This window comes from Tursiops truncatus, chromosome 11, assembly GCF_011762595.2.
Source record: "Tursiops truncatus isolate mTurTru1 chromosome 11, mTurTru1.mat.Y, whole genome shotgun sequence".
In the NCBI taxonomy this organism is placed as follows: domain Eukaryota; kingdom Metazoa; phylum Chordata; class Mammalia; order Artiodactyla; family Delphinidae; genus Tursiops; species Tursiops truncatus.
The window spans coordinates 101,757,010-101,779,137 of record NC_047044.1 but is presented as its reverse complement, the minus strand read 5'-3'; the positions used below and the strand labels follow the sequence as shown (position 1 = coordinate 101,779,137).

At 40.3% G+C, this 22,128-nt stretch overlaps 1 protein-coding gene across 8 annotated transcripts in view; it reads right to left on the bottom strand.

Moving 5' to 3' along the window:
- The window catches only part of BCL2L13 (BCL2 like 13), a 64,218-nt gene that overhangs the window by 9,822 nt on the left and 32,268 nt on the right, over nucleotides 1-22,128 (bottom strand). For 2 of the 8 annotated variants that reach the window (XR_004529083.2, XM_033867281.2), the window contains exons 3-6: nucleotides 19,219-19,326; nucleotides 17,050-17,206; nucleotides 12,829-12,898; nucleotides 7,251-7,394 (exon numbers count right to left, since the gene is read on the bottom strand). Coding sequence is in view for 5 of the 8 variants with exons in the window: in XM_033867281.2 (XP_033723172.1) it covers nucleotides 7,251-7,394; nucleotides 12,829-12,898; nucleotides 17,050-17,206; nucleotides 19,219-19,326 (479 nt within the window). In the remaining 3 variants the exon portion in view is untranslated. Of the gene's footprint in view, nucleotides 1-479; nucleotides 615-7,250; nucleotides 7,395-12,566; nucleotides 12,589-12,828; nucleotides 12,921-14,284; nucleotides 14,370-17,049; nucleotides 17,207-19,218; nucleotides 19,327-22,128 lie in introns of those variants that run through there. The other 6 variants (XR_004529082.2, XM_033867282.2, XM_073789287.1 and 3 more) reach the window with 6 other exon arrangements.

Genomic DNA, 22,128 nt, shown 5'->3' with positions numbered 1-22,128 from the left:
TTCCCTGGTGGCGCAGTGGCTGGGAGTCCGCCTGCCTATGCAGGGGACACGGGTTTGAGCCCTGGTCTGGGAGGATCCCACATGCTGTGGAGCAGCTAAGCCTGCGCACCACAGCTGCTGAGCCTGCACTCTGGAGACCGCAGGCCACAACTACTGAGCCCGTGTGCCACGACTGCTGGGGCCTGCACACGTAGAGCCCGTGCTCTGCACAAAGAGAGGCCACTGCAGTGAGAGGCCCATGCACTGCAGCGAAGAGTAGACCCCGCTCGCCACAACCAGAGAAAGCCCACGTGCAGCCAAAAATAAAAATAAATAATTTAAAAAATAATAATAATAATTACTTTGAACATCAATAGTGTAAACACACCAAGTACAAGAAAGACATTGTCAGACTGGATGAAAAAATAAGATCCGACTGTCTGCTGTGTCTAAGAAACTCGCTTCACGTAAAGACACAGACGCGTTAAGAGTAAACTGACCATGCAGACACTCGTCAGAGGCAAGTGGGAGCAGCCACCAGCCGGGCCCTCTCGAGCTGTTGCCCGCGGCCGCCAGGCAGTTTACACTGCTTCTTCGTCACAGGGGAGTTTCAACTGCAGAAACGGTACATCCCACTATCAGACAAAGAGAAGGAAAAGATGACAAGAGAACCGTTCAAACCATTTAAGTACCAAAACCTAAAAGGTGCAGCTTTCCTGAGTGGTAAGGAGAGGAATGTTCACGGAAGACGTGCTCATCTGCGTGCCTGCTGTGCCACTGAGGGTCAGGACAGGGGCTGGGGGCCCTGGAAACAACCCACTGCTACCCGGAAAAACCTGACAAGGACCTTGGCTGTGCACTTGAGCTTGATATCATCCTGAATTCTGAGAAGGCTTACTGTATTTTGGATGGGTTTCTTTTGGGAGGCGAAACATTCAAGAAAAGTGTCCCTAAAGCAAGTGAGCAAGCTGATCTGGTACAGGGGCCACGTCACGAGTGCTTCAATGTCCCCGTGGACCAAGTGGCCACTCATCCTGTGTGCGGAATCCACAGAGCAACAAAGCTGATATGCTGATGAAAGAAAATATCCTCAGCTTGGTGACTGATTATCTTGTATAATAATAATAGAACATTTCAGGGACTTCCCTGGTGGCGCACTGGTTACGAATCTGCCTGCCAATGCAGGGGACACGGGTTAGAGCCCTGCTCCGGGAAGATCCCACGTGCTGCAGAACAGCTAAGCCCGTGCGCCACAACTACTGAGCCTGCGCTCTAGAGCCCGCGAGCCACAACTACTGAAGCCCATGCGCCTAGAGCCCGTGCTCTGCAACAAGAGAAGCCACCGCAATGAGTAGCGCACGCACCGCAATGAAGAGTAGCCCCTGCTCGCCACAACTAGAGAAAGCCCGCACGCAGCAACGAAGATCCAATGCAGCCAAATAAATAAAATTTAAAAAAAAAAAAGAACATTTCAGAACCAACACCTTTACAACTGTAATTTTTTTCCCTGTTCTTATTCCTCTTTTCTGTTTTATTTTCGTTCTATATATGACCTTGATATAGCTTTTTCCTGCTCACAACTGGTTTAATTTCTTCTTGAAAATATATGACCTATGACTGTTTTGAGTAGTATTTCATATTAAACACACACATATCATTTATAAACCATCTGTGATTGATACTGTAAGAGGAAAACCTAGCAATCGTTAAAATGTTTACCAAAGAAAATATAGCTGAAATGTTAGGTCGAATCCTCAGTCCCATAATATAGTGTGGTTTGGTCTTCAAAGTGCTGGGGAAAAAACCCCTACAAAACTATATTTAGTTGATTATACGACAGTCTATATGAGCTAATGTGTTCTAATGTATCACATAAAAGTGTATTTGGAAATAATAGAAGAAAGTAAAGTCTGTACTATTATATAATATCCAAGGTAAAACACTCACAGCTCTTAAGAAATTCGTAATGCCACGTTTACTGGATCAATTTATGCTACACAACGATACCAAACAATCCCCTGAACTATCAGAAAGCTACGTCAGAAAAGGCTTTTCCCCAATACCTACTGCTCAATAGTAAGCCACCTTCTCAAAGTATTAATGAGGTTTATTTATATAGTTAAAATTCTAATATTGTTTAAATACCAATATTTTACTAGTTATTGTTTTATAATCTAGTAAGTCTTCGTTTAGATACTTAATGCTTTGTTAACTATGGTTTTATATTTCTAAGTATTTAAACCTTGAATTTGATCATTGTTGTGTATACTTTTTTTTTTTTTTTTTTTTTGCGGTACGCGGGGCCTCTCACTGTTGTGGCCTCTCCCGTTGCGGAGCACAGGCTCCGGACGCACAGGCTCAGCGGCCATGGCTCACGGGCCCAGCCGCTCCGCGGCATGTGGGATCTTCCCAGACCGGGGCACGAACCCGTGTCCCCTGCATCGGCAGGCGGACTCTCAACCACAGCGCCACCAGGGAAGCCCCTGTTGTGTATACTTTTAATGAAACATGGGGACCTCCCTGGTGGTCCAGTGGGTAAGACTCTGTGCTCCCAATGCAGGCGGCCCAGGCTCGATCCCTGGTTGGGGAACTAGATCCTGTATGCATGCCACAACTAAAAAGTCTGTGTGCCACAACCAAGATCCCACATGCCGCAAGAGCCGGTGCAGCCTAAATAAATAAATAGTTAATGAAACGTGGAACGTATTTTATTATAAAGGGGAAAGTACCAAATACTTCACTGTTTATATCCAGAGAGTTTAAAGCCTGAGATAAGAAAGCTATCATTAAACAACAAATTCAAGAGATGCTCAAACTGGTTTACCACTGAAAGAAGACCTGTGAAAATAGGTTAGGCAGGTATGCAGATTGGTTGTCTCCCTCCTTGCCATTCTCACCGCACATCACATCTGAAGCACCCGGATGGGTCATCAAATGAGAAATTTAGCATGACACACTGAGAGCGCTGGAAACACTGGTCTTCACGTTTCCATTTTCCCTCTCCCAGCCCTGCAGCATGTTACTCACCTGGTTTTAATGCTACACAAATATTCACAGTCTCATGCCTATTTGCTTTGGATGCTGTGTGCCGAGCTGTAACAAGATGTTGTTTCTTTTGTTATCTGTATACAGCTGCTTGCTTTAAATTAGTAGATTCTCAAATAGCTTTCCCTGCATGTCTAAAATACAAATACTCCATGTTAAAGGAAGGAAGGGAGGGAGGGAGAGGGAGTAGCTACATTAATTTCACACAGAGCAGATTTCAGAGCAAGGAAACTTATCAGGGATGAAGAGGGGTGTTATATAATGATAGAGGGGTTAAACCTCCAAGAAGATGTAATAGTCTTTGATATGTACACACCTAACCAAAGAGCTGCAAGAGAAACAGATGAATCCACCAAGACAACGGGAGACTTCAACAGCCTCCACCAGAAATGGACAGCTCCAGCAGGCAGACAACCAGCAGGGTACGATAGACACCTATAGACTACTTCCATCCAACCACAGCGGACACACCTGCTTCCCAAGCTTACGTGGAATATTCACCCAGACCAAATTCTGGGACATGAAACATACCTTAACAAATTTAAAAGAACAGAATTATACTATGCCTGCTCTCAAACCGCAATGGAATGCAACTAGAAATCAATAACAGAAAGACAGCTAGAAAATCCTCAAGTACTTGGAGATTAAACAATATATTTCTAAATAAAACATGGGTCGAAGAATAAATCTCAAGAAAAATATAAAAAATCTTTTGAAGTAAATTAAAATACAACTTATTAAAATTTGTGTGAGACAGTGAAAGCAGTGCTTAAGTGGAAAGTTACAGCATTGAATGCATATATTAGAAAAGAAGAAAGATCAAAAATCAATCATCTAAGCCTCCACCTTAGGAAACTAGAAAAAGCAGAGTAAATTAAATCCAAAGTAAGCAGAAGAAAAGATAATAATAAAAATAGAGCAGAAATTAATGAAATTGAAAATAGGAAATCAATAGAGAAAATCAACAAAACCAAAAACTGGTTCTTTGAGAAAATAAATAAAATTAATAAGCCTCGGGACTTCCCTGGTGGTGCAGTGGTTAAGCATCCACCTGCCAATGCAGGGGACACGAGTTCAAGCCCTGGTCCAGGAAGATCCCACATGCTGCGGAGCAACTAAGCCCGTGCACCACAACTACTTAGCCTACGCTCTAGAGCCCGCAAGCCACAACTACTGAACCCGCAAGCCACAACTATTGAAACCTGCGTGCCTAGAGCCCGTGCTCCGCAACAAGAGAAGCTACCGCAATAAGAAGTACATGCACCGCAACGAAGAGTAGCCCCTGCTCGCCACAACTAGAGAAAGCCCACACACAGCAATGAAGACCCAACACAGTGAAAAATAAAGTAAAATAAAATAAAAAAGGAACTACAGACCCACACATTGCATAGACTTAAAGACAGGATATTTTTGAGACATTTGGAAATTTGAATGCTAACAGGATATTTGATGATATGAAGAAATTATTTTTAATTTTTTTGTGATGTGACAATGGTATTGTGATTTAAAATTAAAAAAGAACCTTTATTTTTCAGAGACACACAGTGAAATCTTTACAGATAAAATTATAGGATGTCTGGATTTTGCTTCAAAATACTACTGTATTAAGAGTGGAAGTGACTAGGATGTGAATAAAGCATGACTGGCAGTAAATTAATGACTGCTAGAACTAAGTGATGGGGGTTCATTATACTCTCGTGTCTGTTTTCATATATATACAAAATTCTCCAAAAGAAAACTTTTTTAAAAAGTAAGTAGTGTAAGAGAATTAAAAAAATTAAAATCCACTGGACCTTCCTCCAAAAAAAGAAAATATGAATAGCTCTATGCCAACAAATCTGAAAATTTACGGATAACATCCTAGAAAGATTATCAAAAGTTGACAAGAAAAAACAGAAACCTTCCCTCAAAGAAAATACCAGGTGGTTTTGAAGGAATGTTATAGGAAGCAAGGCACAGATGATCTGAGTCTCATACAAACTGTTCCAGAGTACAGAAAAGGAGGAACCATTCTTCCCAACTCTAAATTCTTTTATGAAGCCAGCACACCCTTAAAACTGAAACCAAACAAGAAAAAGTACAGGCCAACCTCACTCATCGGGACTGATACAACTAAATGGTGGAACGATTAAAGGAAATTTAACTCACATTAACATCAGAAAAGACAAGGATGGATTCTAATACCAATTCTGTTAATATGGTGATGATTAGTGCAATACATTTTTTTAAAAAGATAGACTCATCAAGAAAAAAAAATTGACATTATTCACACATGGTGTGATTTTCTATGTAGAAAACCCAAAGGAGCCCAGAGATAATCAGAATAATAAGATAGCTGGACAAATCTGCTGGATATAAAGTCAATGTGGAAAAGCCACCTTGACAAAGGAGCCACAGTTATGCACGATGTTAACACTAGGGGAAACCGGGTGAAGGGCATGTGGGGATGCTTTATCTTTGTAACTTTCTTGTAAATCTAAAATTATTCCTAAATAATCTTATTTTAATAAATAATTTTTAAAATTAATAAGTCTGACAATATTAAGTGTTGGGAAGGAGGTACAACAACAAAAGTTCTCATATTTAAAAAGAAAAAGTCTTATATGCTGTTGACAGAGGGCAAGCTGGAAACCACTGTGGAAAACGCTGTGGCATCATCTTGTAAATCAGAACATGTCTATACTCTTGGAACCAGCAATTCTACTCCCAAGTATATCCCCAGAGAAACTCCTGCACATATGGATGGGACTCTTTCCAACAGCAGAAAGGAAGGAATGTCTACTGGCAAGCCTGTGGATAAATAAACTACAGATAAATTGTGACATATTTACACATGGAAACCAAACGCCCATCAACACATCAGCTTGGATCATGTGTTCTCAAAGGGGATGAAGTCGACGGTTAAAACTGGTCTGGGGAGATGTGAGCAATCTTAGGTATTACAAAGGCCTGTCGCCCTCCAAAAGCCCCCAGCACCTAAACAGACTTATAGCTGTGCTTTTAAAATTTCACGTGGGGAGGAAGGAGATGATAAGGATAAAAATGTCTAAAAAGGAACCTTAGGGGGGTGATAATGAAAAAAAAGTTGACAAATAATGACCTAGGTGAATCTTAAGAATACAACACTGGGGCTTCCCTGGTGGCGCAGTGGTTGGGAGTCCGCCTGCCGATGCAGGGGACACGGGTTCGTGCCCCGGTCCGGGAAGATCCCACATGCCGCGGAGCGGCTGGGCCTGTGAGCCATGGCCCACGCGCATCCGGAGCCTGTGCTCTGCAACGGGAGAGGCCACAACAGTGAGAGGCCCGCATACCACACAAAAAAAAGAATACAACACTGAATGAAAACAGCAAGTTACAGAAGAATACGTATGATACTATTTACATAAAGTTCCAAACATACAAAATAATATACTGTCTAGGGATATATACATATTAAAACTATAATTCAGAATAGAAGTTGCCCTTGTGAAGTAGGTAGGAACATGTGGATATCTAGGAGAGGTATATAAGGAGACTCAAAAGTGTTGACTGTGTTCTTTTCTTCAACTGGGAAGAGTAAATACATAGGTGTTCATTTATTATTCCTCACCTCTAAAGTGTAAGTATATAAAAGTTATTATATACTTATTATATATCTTTTCTCAGTATATGTTATTATATACTTTTATATACTAAGTATATAGAAGTTATTTATACACTTTTTGCTAGTATGAAATGTTTCATAATTATAACCACTTAAAAATACCATACATGGGGACTTCCCTGGTGGCACAGTGGTGAAGACTCTGCACTCCCAATGCAGGGGGCCCACGTTCGGTCACTAGTCAGGGAACTAGATCCCACATGCATGCTGCAACTAAGAATTCACATGCCACAACTAAGGAGCCCGCATGACACAACTAAGGAGCCCATGTGCCGCAACTAAGGAGCTGGCGAGCTGCAACTAAGGAGCCCACCTGCTGCAACTAAGACCCAGCGCAACCTAATAAATAAATAAATATTAAAAAAAACCACATATGAATTTAGGAGTAAAATCTTAATTTAACTTAAACTGCAAGAATAGTCTTTCCATTGATCACCATCCAATCACAATATTAAATAACACTGAACAATAATGTTAATGATATTTAACCTATGCTTTTAAAAACAACCATGAGGGGCTTAATTTTATTTTTCTTTTAAGATGATTAAAAAAAAAAAACCAAAAAAAGCTTGAAAGTGCATACCCAGCCACCTTGCTGAATGATGTACTCGGCAGCATGGTCCTCCAGGAAAGTCACACCAAACTGCAGCAATGCACTCAAAGGTTCTTGACCACGTCTTGTCAACTCCAAGAGCATTTGCCGTAGCAAAATCAGAGGCACCAAAACCTTTAAGGCAAAGATGAGAGAGTAAAAAACAAACTGAAATTCTTACCGTTCATTTTATATGTTCAACTACTAGAAAATACACTCCAGTGTATCATAATGGAACTCCATTTTTATTATAATAAAGGAAATAAAATAGTGACCCCTACTGGAATTTTTGAGAATAATGCATGTATGTTTTATACCACGGGGTGGTAGAAATAATATTATATGAAAACAACCGGGCCTGTGTGTGTGTGTGCATGCGCACGTGCATGCGTAACAACATATATACAGGAAATTCACTGAAGCATTATTTATAATAGCAAAAGACCGGAAACAACCCAACAGACCAAATTTTGGTCATCCAGTAAAATATCAAGTAGTTGTTAAAAAGCACAAGATCGTCCACTGCCCAATTACCAAGATTTACTTGCAGTGAAAAAAGATAAAGGAGAGTATGTACAATAATGGTACCATTATTATTAACATTATTGTTAACAGAACAAAACATCTACACACACGTTTGTATAACCCTATAGTATTTTTGAAAAATACCTAAGAAACTGGTGATAGTGGTAGCCTAAAAAGAGGAAAACTAGGTAAGTGGTGACAAGGGTGGGAAAGTATTTTCAAGTGTATGTCTTCTGTACTTTGCGCATTTTGTACCATGGCCTTTTATTCTATTTGAAAACAAGAACTTTCAAAATTATGAGCTATCTTATACAAGTCATCGAAAACCAGAGGTGTTATTATCACTCCTAACAACCTTATGGCTCAATATTTTAAAATCATAAAAATTTATTTCGGAGTCCCTAGTCCCTAACTGGAGTCCCTTTCCTTCCCAAAAAACCCCTGCATACTGAAAAGAACTAAGTACTTTCAATTAACTGTCTGCAGGCAGTCTCTTCTGTCTAAATCATCAAGAGGTCTCCACACAACTGGGAAGGACGTGAAAGGAAATGAAACCAATTCCAATTTCCTGTCACTGACCCGCCAAAGTCATAGCTGAGGGATTACAACACATTTCTGCAGAAGAGGACAAACAGAAAAGACAATGAGTTTATATCCTTACTAATATTCTTTGGTTGTTTTTTTTTTTAAGTAAAAGCAGCCCTGAAGGAATCTCTATCAAAGTCTGAAAGAAAAATGCGAAAAACACACATCTTCACTTTTTGATATTCTAAAAGAACTCCAGCCCAAAATGCAGTAAAAACCCCTACTTAGCACCAATGGAGGGGTATAGAGCTATAAAGAAGACTGTGTTAGGCTTTTTCTACAATCAGAAACCTGTAACACTTTTGAAAACAGAAATGAACACGGCTGTTCATCCAGCCTAGTATTCTGTCTCAGCTGGAGCAGGAGAGGAGCTTGTGAACCAGCCCTACAGACTCACATCACACCAGCTCCAAAGGCCTGGGATGTTCCATACCTCAAAACATTCTCATTTCCCATAATAATCTACGAACATGCATATTTTAAAGTTATTCATGTTTAAGCTCTATTACCTCTTAAAAAAATGAGTTGCAAATATTTCATACTTGCTATATAAAAATAATACTCTTATTTGTTCCAAATTTACCTCTTTCATGTATCAAATGTAGTTGCCCCCGTTTTACTATGTAATAATCTAGAGATAAATCTGTAATCCTCTTTCACTACTGTCTTTAGTCCTTAACCACATTCCCTCTCATTCACTATACTTTTTACGCTGAAATCTACTAATTTAGTCCGTTCTTCACATAGCAATTCCTCCACTGTTTTTATCGTTTAAGTTATCCTTTCCTGGATCTTCTCCATCAATTCCGCATTTTATTATCATGTGTACACCTGATATCTAAACCTAATCCACTGATTAGGTTTGAATGCCTTTGAAATACCTGCTTCAAAATAAAATTTAAGAGACGAGACATTATGTGTCACTCCGTGTGATGCCACAGGAAATAGAGACTACCACCACTGACACGGTCTTGCCACAAAGATTAAACCTGAATATGATCAGGCCTCTAGAGCAACCTACCAATGGAAAGGAGATACAGTCGGCCCTTGAACAGCATGGGCCTGAACTGGAGGAACCACGGATACTGAGGGCTAACTGTATGTGATACACTGAGTTTTCCCAACAGTAAATACTACAGTACTACCCCATCCGCAGTTTGGTGAATCCGCAGATGCAGAACTGCAGGTATGGAGGGATGCATGTATGAGGACAGGAGGGCCAACTTTAAGTTATATGAACATTTGCAGCTGGAGGGAGGGTCGGTGCCCCTAACCCCCGCATCGTTCAAGGGTCAGCTGTGCATGTTAGCTGGCATCTCAGTGATTCAGTCAATAAAATCCAGGAGGTAGAAAATTTAACAGAACAAATAATCTGTAAGTAATTAGAGAGGAAAAAAAAAAAACCCAAGAGGAAGAGTAAGTCTGCAAATTAAGAGACTTAGGTCACATATTATGTGATCATATGTACATGAAATGCCCGGAACAAGCAAATTCATAGACAGAGTCAAGCCATATGGCCAGGGGCTGGAAGGAATAGGAAATGGGGAGTGACTACTCTAAGGTATGGGGTTTCTTTCAGGGAAGATAAAAATGTTCTGGAATTAGACAGTGGAGATGGCTGCACAACTCTGTGATTGTACTAAAACACATTAAACTGTATATTTCAGAAGGGTAAATTTTATGGTATATGAATTGTATTTCAAAAAATCTTTAAAGACGAGACATATCAACCAAATACAATGCATGAGCCTTGCCTGGATCTCGATTCAAACACATCAGCTTAGGAAAAGACCTTTGTGAAACAACTGGGAAAATCTGAATACTGAATAAACAGACTATATGCTGATATTAGAATGACTGTTAATACCTGAGGTAATCATGGTATTCTCAGTTGTTAAAAAAGGGATATAATTATCCCTGGAAATACATACTAATGTATTTATGAGGTGTGCTTCAAGGTAATCTAGGGGTACAGTGTGGGGAACAGATGAAACAAGACCAGACACATGCTGAAAGCCGCCGAGGCTGAGGGACGGACACGGGTTTGTTACATTATTCGCTCCGCTTTGCGCACGCCTGACATTTTAATAATGAAAGGTTTTAAAAGATGAGTGATGGAATATGCCAGTAAAACTTAACCAAGGCAAACAGTTCACTCCTCTCTAAAGTCTGTTTATTACATGTGAGCACTGTGCCCTAACACTCTAGCCTTTCCCTTTAATGGCCATTCTCCTCTTTTTCTATAAGCAGTTAAGTTCATAGGAAAACCAATTCCCATGAGGAAAAATTAAAGAACAACCTACAATTCTGAGATAACTACTGTGGATTATTTAATGCTTTGGCACACATTCCAATTATTTTTCTTGGCATATACATACTATACAGCCTACATTTATACATGTACTTTAAAAAAATCATTCTATTAATATGGGTTTGTGACAGCTTTATTCCTCCACTTCTTTTGATCTATTTAAAGAGCATTATACCAAGATGCTTTTAAAATCCCTATACAGATGAACTGACATTCAGTTTGGAAACTTGACATGCTTGTGGACTTTTTTTTATTTGAGTCTTATGTACCTACCAGATAGCCATATTCATATAATGATGCTATACCAGAATTTTGCAAACATTCATGCAAAACATAAAATGCAAAATATGGGCTAATTGCTTAAATAAGCCAATCTGATTTTGACTGGGGTGGAAAGAGGCATTTCAGTTTCCTATCATAATAAGCCAGGTTCTTTTTAGCCCTGAAGGACTTAGGAGAGTAATACTGGATTCATCAGAGCAAGTCATATTCTAATTGGCATGCTTCATTTACATGAGGTATTCAAGCCACAACCTTGGCAAGATGAGGGACTGAAATGAAGCAGGGAATGGGAAAAAAGGATGGGTGAAGAGGGAGAGTAAAGACTGGGGTTTACGCCAATTTTTTAGGATAAGCATAGGATGGGGGGCGGGGGGGGGGGGGGGAAGGCCGGGAGACATACGAGAGTTGATTGTGACAGTCCTAGACAAGGGTGACAGGAAAAGAACATAAAATAGGGGGAGAAGGCGAGTCATATTAGGTATCTAAATATTTGTTGTTTGATATACTAAGAAATATATCATAGCCAAGCTCATTGTTATTTATAAAACGAGAGGTTTGTTTGTTTTATTCCACGAAAGCGAATGAAACAGTCAGATATTTTAACAAATTTTTTTACAGCTAAGTAACATACTAAAACTCCATAATAGTGACTATTTGGTAACAAGGTTCCATGTGTTAAATCTAACATAATAGCCCCTGCTTACAGAGTGCTTACTATGGGTCCAGACACTGCACTAAAATCAGCACCGAACCACACATTATGTCACTGAGTTCTAATAAAACTTCTGAAGTTAGTAGTATCATCTCCACTTCACATATGTGAAAATTAAGACTTCCAGTGCTTAATTTACCTGTCCAAAGATATGCATCTAGTCAGTGGCAAAGCTGATACTGAAACAAGTCCGATTACAGGCCTAGGATGCTAATGATTATGCTCTAATGCCTCCAAAGCCTGTATTAAGGTGAGTAAAAATAATATACATCTATTAGGTACCTAAGGTCACGGTCTGGCTCACAGTAGTGACAATTCTGAGTAGAGGTGGCTATTTGTAAAAATAACTGTACTGCACTTTCTCATCCCTAGCACCACATCACTAAGGGCCAGACTTCCTCCTCAGTGAGCTGGACCACCCCATACCGCATCCCCTGAGACTCGCCCCGGCAAGGTGACAAGTGGGGGTAATACAGCCTGAGACAATGGATCAGCAGCACGGTTCAGTGCAAGAACACTGAGGCTGGAATCAAAAGATCTCAGCTCCAGTGCTGGTTCCAAAATGTACGAGTCAAGGGGTCTTAAGCAAGTACTTTAACTTTTTTCCCCCCTGATTATCACCTGATTAATCAAGGGGTCTTAAGCAAGTACTTTAACTTTTTTTCCCCCTGATTATCACCTGATTAATCAAGGGGTCTTAAGCAAGTACTTTAACTTTTTTTTTTCCTGATTAATCACCTGACCTAACTGACTAGCTAACTAAACAACAAAACGAAAGTTAATAAAATTCATTCTGCCATCTCTGAGGGATGGCTGTAATGCTCAGATGGTACCCCTGTAAGAACCACAAGAAGCTGTGTCCCCAAAACATACTCACCTGTGAACAAATGACCACCTGGAGAGAAATGTCACATCTAAGGCAGAGAAATGAAGAGATCATGGGAAATTCAGGACAGATGGGAAGGCAGATGGCACAACTATGGAACATGTGGTTCTGCGCCAGCCTTAATCAGAAACACTGCATAACACAGCTGGATTTATGCATTAAACAACAAGCTCTAACAGTTTTCTCTTGTACGATGCTATCAGTCCCTCCTGTACTTTATCACTAACACACTAAAATCTTGTAAGAGAAACGATAACTTGGTTTATACCTTATTCCAGCCGCTGGCATGAACTGTGGTCTCCACTGTACATTCCCGATATGCCTGATATGTCAATGGCCTGTAGAGATTTTTTTAAAAGTCTGTGTCACAAAGAAGGAAAATTCTAAATTTCCAGATAAATAAACATACAGTCACTACTTTGCTGTTGAACTTTTTGCTAAAGTAACACAGATTTGTCGACATATAGTTTTCTGTGAGACATGGCTTGTAACATTTGGTATGCGTTTTTCTTTAAGCATTATCTACAGGCTGAGATTTATGCTACCAGCTTGGGAAAGCAGTTTACAACATAAAAAGAGAAAAATATAAAATAACAAATTTTTTACAATTGCTTGAAACTTATCCAACAAGGCTTCTATGTTGGAGATAAATATAAACACTTGGGTTATTAATACAGAATCAAGTAATAACAAATAACAAAAATTACCTCATTAATAAAATTGAAAGAACAAGTTAAACTTTTTTAACTTAACTTGTTAAAGGCAAAAAATGTAAAATATTTAAAAATTAAAGAGACACTGTCACTGGAAGACTTTTCAAACTGGGGACATAAGTTGGAATAAACAAGGTCAATAAATGAGCTCTATTTTTAACCTGGAGTCTTGTGACACCCAACCCTGGGGCGAGGCTCTCCTTCTGATTATTCCTGTCACACAGACACTTTTACTGAGGGGATGGGCGTGAGTGCTGCATTCTCAGCGTGGGCCCACGTGCAAATTAACACCAACGACAAAGACACTCCGTAGCAACTTACACATGAAGGCACCAAGGCTCTCGGACAACAGATTAGTAAAGATTGACCTCCCCCCTCCCCCCACCGCCTTTTGTTGTCAAAGAATTAACATATATGTAAAAAAAAGGAGAGGCGTCTTGCTTTTATAGGATTTTAAAATCCATTCCAAAGGCATTTTCTGCTCTGACCACCCCGGGTCTGTGATCTCTTCAGCCCATGAATATTTAAGATTGATAACAGGTACACTTACTGGTAGCCTATTGCTAGGTTTTATATTTTTATACATTTGTGTTTTATATTCTATTGCACACTAGGAAACTGAAGCTCAGAAAAGCTAAGAGACTGTCCCAAATCCACAGGGCTGCAAGCAGCAACAGAGGAATAGGAATTCACACCCAGTTAGTGCTGGCTCCAAGGGACACGCCGCTGCTCCTAGGATTTTGAAATGGGCCATGACACACTGATGCCCCATGTAGCCAAGGAGCATCTGGACCAGGGTAATGAGGTCCAATAATCCTCATTATTATTGAGGAACACACCAGACTGCAGAGACTCGCTAAAAATAAAGAACCTACGACATCTCACCAATAATTTTTATAATAAATACATGTTCCAACTATAATATTTTTAACACGTTGAGTTAAATAAAATATATTTAAAATCTGTATTTAATATCTTTACGTGGCTGCTAGAAAATTTTTAATTACATACATGTGACCTGCATTTTATCTGCTGGACAGCGTGTGGCTCTAGATGTTTCAGGAAACAGTTCTGATGACACAGGTATAGTTCTTTTCTGTAAGTCAATATAACGTAACAGCATAGTGACATTGAAGGAGTTAAGATATGAGGGATGACCGTCTTAATAAGATGTTATGTGCGACCTTCCTGCTATCGCACTGCCATTAAAGTAAGCGTAGAACTGTTTGAAGGCCCGGGCGACACACTAGGTGGTTGTAACACAGGCCTGAAGCAGACACGCCACCGTCTAACCTGCCTGTTGCTCCCTGCAGCTCTGCTTGCGTGCATCAGTCCCTTCATGGCCTTTCCTGAACTGCCTGCTGCGCTGTGCACCACGCCAGGCCTTACGCGGAGTCTATCAGGCTAAAGTACTTTAGCATCCTTCAGAATGAAACATGATTTGAAACATTATACGTACACACATATATGCACATAAAAGATCCAGCAGATTAAAACACTCAAAGGAAATCTTTTTTTTTTTTTGCGGTACGCGGGCCTCTCACTGCTGTGGCCTCTCCCGTTGCGGAGCACAGGCTCCGGACGCGCAGGCTCAGTGGCCATGGCTCACGGGCCCAGCCGCTCTGCGGCATGTGGGATCTTCCCAGACCAGGGCACGAACCCGCGTCCCCTGCATCGGCAGGCGGACTCTCAACCACTGCGCCACCAGGGAAGCCCTCAAAGGAAATCTTAAACGTAGAAAAATAAGTAGTTAAAAAATCAGCCCTACCTAATGAGTTACTTGAATTCAGCAAAGAAGAAAGGGGAGGGGAAAAACTTTTCTTTTCTTTTTTTTTTTTGGCTGCACTGTGCAGCTCACAGAATCTTAGATCCCCCGACCAGGGATCGAACCTGTGCCCTCGGCAGTGAAAATCTGGTGAAGTCCTAACCACTGGACTGCCAGGGAATTCCAGGGGAAAAACTTTTCAGATTGCTGGTGCTTGGCTGTATGAAGAGTTCAGGATTAGTTTCCCTACTTTAACAAAACTGTTTGGGGGAATAAGTAGTATTTTCCACCTTAAAAATACTGCCATCAACCTGTATAATACTTCTAGTTCATCATCAGTTATTTTCAGGATATTAATAACTTTTTGAAGTTGTTAAGTTTTGGGGGAAGACAAAACAAATATTCATCTAAGACTGTATTTTTTAAAATACAATTTACTTTGCAGTGAAAAGATCAATTTGTCCTGTATATCATGAAAAGGACTCCAAATACATATACTATCATACTGTTCTTCACATACATTGTACATATATAAAACTATAATGCTGTTCTTTGGAGAGCTCGTAATATCCCAGTAAAGCGGAAATGAACAGAGAAGCTAGGACAGAGGGAAATGACTTGACACAAATAGTCTGCATCAAAGCTGGAGACCACTTTTTGCCTTATGCTTCTCAGTTACTTTACTCCCAGTCCCAACTGCTTTTACAAGTTCTTTATGTTTGTATTGGCCAAAGCGTAGGCTCCTTCAAATCTAAGATGAAAGCTAAATATACAAACTCCATGCAAGTATGGCTGCTCTGGCTTAGCAGAGTGGAGCGGGCCTCACCTCCTCACAGCACTCTGAAAGCCACCGCTGTGCCTCCAGATTTCCTGTCTCAGTTTTACTTCCCCACACCCAGAATCTTCTCTCCACATTTATTTTTAAACTTTCTATGTATAAAGTTAAGAAAATCCAAATATGATTTTCATTTCACTGTTTCTTATGTATAGCTGGGATTTTTACATTTGCTCATGTCACCAAAATATGCGGAAACAAACTGAATCATCCTTAGACCCAAACTGCTTTCTCCTAACAAATGGTAACGTATAAGCTTTGCCTTTGTGGAAGTAAGGGATTACTTTACTACAACAGTAATCTGGCATCTGAATGTTGGCCTCTTGAGTGAAGGAACAGTCTTCACCTTGTGTTAGTCGTCAATCTTCATTAAAAAACATTTTTTTAAATTCACACCAATCTGTTAATGATTCTCATAAAAGAATTAAGGGAAAAAAATTTTTAAGGTTTACAATAAATGACTTGGTTCTACTTAATATACTTTCATGATGAGCTTCTTGCCTTTGGCTTTAATAGCCAGCACGACAGCTAGGAAAGAAGTTTCCACAGTAGGAATGTGGCATCAGTTCCACAGGTAGGTGTGCAACCCGAAAGTGTAGCAACATCCGGGACACCCCAAATATGGACACAATGTCAATCCCACAGTACAATGAATAAAACCCCAGTCATTCCACTTACGCTGGTCACGAGGGAGTGCTGGTAAAAAGTGGTCAGCACAAGCGAAATAGCTTGTGTTTACAACCGGTGAAAGCATTTGTTGAAACCTGACAGCCCAACAAGTAAATACAAATGGTCAAATTCATGCTGGAACAATTAAATCACTGCTCAAAACGCAAACAGAGATGATTTGGGAAAGCAAAAAAAGAAAAAGTAGGGGCTTCCCTGGTGGCGCAGTGGTTGAGAGTCCGCCTGCCGATGCAGGGGATACGGGTTTGTGCCCCGGTCCGGGGAGGTCCCGCGTGCCGCGGAGCGGCTGGGCCCGTGAGCTGTGGCCGCTGGGCCTGCGCGTCCGGAGCCTGTGCTCCGCAACGGGAGACGCCAGAACGGTGAGAGTCCCGCGTACCGAAAAAAAAAAAAAAAAGAAAAAAGAAAAAGTGAAGACAAGTAAGTGAGAAAAGAAGTGACACTGTTCACCTAAAACGGAGGCTTAAGAGCGCAGAGGCCGTGGGGACTCACCGGCTGAGGAGCGTCTGCAAGGCCCCGAGCAGAGGCGCCCTCAGCTCCTGCGAAGCCTTCTCCCCGAGGTGAGCCAAGCAGTCCTCTACGGAGCTGTCGGGGTTTGCGGGGCTGAACACGGGCGAAGTGTGGCGGTCGAAGCCTGTGCTGGCGAAGGCTGAAGACGACAGAAGGAAAACCCAAGTTAATGAGCAACGTCAGAAGCTGTGCTGTAAAAGCTCAGGGGGTTAAGATGCCAACTACCGGGAACTAGCTGATAGTTAGTTATAAGCCAGTTAAAAATGTCAGGTAATCGTCATGGGATATTAATGTTTCCTTTAAAAGGCCTTCAATTTAGAGGCTTCTTTTTTTTAAGGAAAGATTTTTATGAAAAATCTTAGTTTCAAGAGAAGAAAAAGGCTCAACTGACATGGCAAAATACACAAACCAATTCTGTCTATCACCGCAGCCCCGCTCAGCCAGAGAATAAGTGAGAGCAACGCCCAGCTCTATCACCCCTCAAGATCTCAAGATTTGTTTTTACCTTTACAAATGTGGCTCTTCTTAAACCAGATTCTAATCAGTTATTCCACCTTAGAGGACCTCATGACTTTCATTCCCTTTTAGAGTGAACTTCCAAACTCACAATCATGCACATGGATATATTTTAAAAGTATACAAGCTGCCCACTCACACAGCCAGCTTCTCCTCTGCTTCCTCACTCCCTGTTACACAGACGCAGCCCTGCTCTAACTGCAGGAAGGAGAGGCCAGATCATCCCTGGTCCAGGGTACAAATGGGGTGCAGGGCACAGACCTCCAGGAAAGCAGGTGGCTTGTACCCACTCCCAAGGGTTATCAATAACCTCCACAAAGCATTTATTGCATTAATGCAAAGCTTGCTCCTAGAAGGCTGCAAATTTCACTAGAGTTAAATATGTATTTCTTCAAGAAAGATATACATGGCTACAAAGTTCACAGATGCTGCACGGTCTGAGCAAGCCTGGGAACGCCCACTCTGACGCTAAGTCTTGGGGAATACAGGTTCGATGAGGAAGTGCATATAAGCCTTCGTTGCCATTTTCTTTTCTGCCTTTTGCCCATTTTGCCATGCAGTACTGTTATCAGAAATGGGCAAGGATTAAAACAGAATTATAACATTAATCAGTTAAAAATGTCAGTAAAGGAAAATAAAAGAGAACATTAACATTAGGTCTTGTTAATGTTCAACAGGGAGCTGATTTATAAACATGATTTCTATTTTTTCTTGTTAAAAATTACTGGGCAGGGAATTCTTTGGCGGTCCAGTGGTTAGGACTCAGCACTTTCACTGCCGAGGGCCCGGGTTTGATCCCTGGTCGGGAACTAAGATCCAGCAAGCCACGTGGCATGGCCAAAAAAAAAGAAAAAAACCCCAAAATTAAAAATAAAAAAATAAAAATCACTGGGCAATACACATCTACACAAAAACTTGTACATGAATGTTCACAGCATCATTATACGTAACAGCCAAAAAGTGGAATCCACCTAAACAGCCATCAGCTGATGAACGTGCTGCATCTACACAGTGGGGCATTATTCTTCATACAATGGGATGAAGTACCGATCTGTGCTACCACGTGGATGACCCTTGAAAATACTATGCTAAGTGAAAGAGCCGGTCACAAAACACCACCCCGTGTATGATTCCATTTACGTGTAGACCCATGACAGGCAAATGCATGGAGACAGAAAGCAGACGGATTGGGGATGGAGACAGGGGGCTGGTGGGACTAGAAGTGGGAAGTTACTGTCAACGTATACAGTGTTTCTTTTGGCGGTGTTAAAAATGTTATCACTGCCACCACCATCTATAGCACATGAGAAATGAAAGCAGCATACTTACATTTCTCCCTTTAGTGTTATTAATATAAAGATATCAATGACACTGAACGGAAAGTAGTACCTTAACATGACTGTGTAGTCCATTACTTAACACCAGAAAAGGTTCCATCTACTCTGTTGGGTATAGTTTAGAAACTTATAAACAGATTCCCCCAGGAAAGAAAGAGGTACTTTCTAGTTTCACCCCTATAATCCTATACCCATGAAGCTGTGTAATGTTGTGAACACTCCACTGTAAAAAAAAAACAACAAAAAACACCACACCAAACAACCCGCTAATTAACTAGGAAAATAAGGATAAAGAGACCTTCACAAATTTCTTTGTCCAGGGATTTTAGCTCTTCTTCAATTTCAGTTTTAACTTTTAATAAAACTTCTTGATCCAGAGATTGTGAAGCTATATCCTGTTGAACCCCTGAAACCAATAAGAAAGGTTACTAGTGAAAGAAAACATTAGAATATGGGTAGGATTTTAAGCATTAAGTCAGAAAATACAAAATCAAAACTCATGATCTTGACTAGGGGCTAGGAGATAACATAAAGATGAGGAAGCTGAGGCCTGGGTAGGTTGTCCCACGACTATGGAGGAGCTGTGACTGGAATTCAGGCCAGTGTGAGTACAGAGCCACTGATGCAGCCTGTGTCCTCCTCCTCATCTGGCTGGGCTGCTAGGAAGGAAACAGTTCAGAAACAGTTTTGACATAACAGGAAAGGAAACCTAAAAGGCTGTCTAGATCAGTGATAATGTCTCCTGAAAATGACATTCACGGCCCCTTACCTTCACATCTTCTTGCAAACTGCAGCTCAAGAGAGAAGGCCCATTATCATCAAAAGATTTATATCCTCCAAATTAAGAAAACCATGAATATACCAAAAGTATGGGGCACAAGTTATTCTCATGCAGTAAAAGGAAAAGTAAGGTCCTGGTCTGTAGCACAGAATGGAGAACAAAGAGGAAGACTCCAAAGGAGAAAAATAAACCAGATGCTGAACAATTTACTCATTTTTCCTGCCCCAGATATTTGGGGCAGAGTGTCATCATTTCATCTGAAACCCTGAATCCAACCATGATAGCTCACTCCTCCCATTCAGAATATATTTATTTTATATATTCCCAGTACTTTTACAGTTGTTTGTATCACTGCCAAGTTTTCTAAACAGAGGTTTTAGGCTTTAATATGCTTTCATCCTTTGCAAACAAAAAATTCTGAATTCAAAGATGAGCTTACTAATTTAATTTAGGTCAAGAAACTTATAGCATCTGTAAGTCTTTAAAATTCATTTGAAAACTAAAAGGTTAATAAACATTTCTATATCTCACAGATTATCTGATTAGATTTCAACTTTCAAAGTTGACCAAAATAATTTTCCTTCAGGCTACATAAAACACTTTCCTTCTGAGCTGAGACTAACTAAAATAAAACTCAGACCCTCAAAAGGATTTTTTTGTGGGAAATATAAAATTCCTTAGGTATTTCTAGTTGAAATGCAACAGAAAGGATCCCCTCAATGTCATGGTTAATATATATTTTATTTAATGACATTTCATTTAACATTTCTGCCTACATATATATACATATATATATATATATATAAAATATATCTTAGTTGAAACTATATACATAAAAATTTTAAAACATTACCTAAAACAATATGCTACTAAACAACCAGTGGGTCACTGAAGAAATCAAAACGGAAATTAAAAAATACCTGTAGACAAACGGAGACAGAAACACAAGAATCCCAAATCCATGGGACGCAGCAAAAGCAGTTCTAAGAGGGCAGCTTGTAACAACACAAGCCTACCTCAGGAAACAAGCAAAATCTCAAATAACCAAACTAACTTTACACCTAAAAGAACTACAAAAAGAAGAACAAATGAAGTGCAAAGTTAGAAGAAAAGAAATCCTAAAGATCAGAGCAGAAATAAATGAAACAGAGGCTAAACTCAGAAAAGATCAATGAAACTAAGAGCTGGTTATTTGAAAAGATAAACAAAATTGATAAACCTTTAGCCAGACTCATGAAGAAAAAAAGAGAGGACCCAAGTAAAATAAAAAGTGAAGGAGGATACAATCCACACCACAGAAACACAAAGGATTATAAGAAACTACTATAAACAACTGTACACCAATAAGATGGACAACCTAGAAGAAACAGATAAATCCCTGAAACATGCAATCTCCCAAGACTGAATCAGGAAGAAAAAGAAAATATGAATAAACCCACTACCAGTAATAAAATTGAATCAGTAATTAAAAACCTCTCCCAGGGCTTCCCTGGTGGCGCAGTGGTTGAGAGTCCGCCTGCCAATGCAGGGGACACAGGTTTGAGCTGTGGTCTGGGAAGTTCCCACATGCCGCGGAGCCACTAAGCCCGTGCGCCACAACTACTGAGCCCGCGACGTGCCACAACTACTAAAGCCTGTGTGCCTAGAGCCCGTGCTCCGCAACAAGAGAAGCCACCGTAATGATAAGCCCGCGCACCGCAACGAAGAGTAGCCCCTGTTCGCTGCAACTAGAGAAAGCCCACATGCAGTAACAAAGACCCAATGCAGCCAAAAATAAATAATTAAAAAAAAAAAAAAAAGAATCTGCCTTCCAATGAAGGGGACAAGGGTTTGATCCCTGGTCAGGGAACTAAGATCCCGCATGACACCAGGCAACTAAGCCCAAGTGCCACAATTACAGAGAAGCCCATGAACTGCAAAGAAAGATCCCGCATGCTGCAACTAAGACCTGACACAGTCAAAAATAAATTTTAAAAAAACACACAATCTTACGCAAAATTTGAAGACAAAATGTATCCTATGAATAAGGTAATCTTTGTAAATTCTCAAAAAGCATAAACATCTATCTTTACATATAGGCTTTGTTTTTCCAATTTTTTTTTTTACTGTGGTAAAATACATCTCACAAAATTTACCATCTTAACCATTTTTAAGTGTACAGTTCAGTAGTATTAAATACATTCATAATGTTGTGCTACCATCCATCTCCAGAACTCTTTTCATTTCGTAAAACTGAAGCTCTAGACCCACTACACAGTAACTGTCCATTACCTCTTCTCCTCAGCCCTTGGCAAACGCCATTCTACTTCTCTCTCAATTCTGACTACTCTAAGTACTTTATGCAAGTGGAATCATACAACATTTGTCTTTCAGGAACTGGCTTATTTCACTTCCAGACTTGTAATAAATCTCAAGTACTGCTTATAA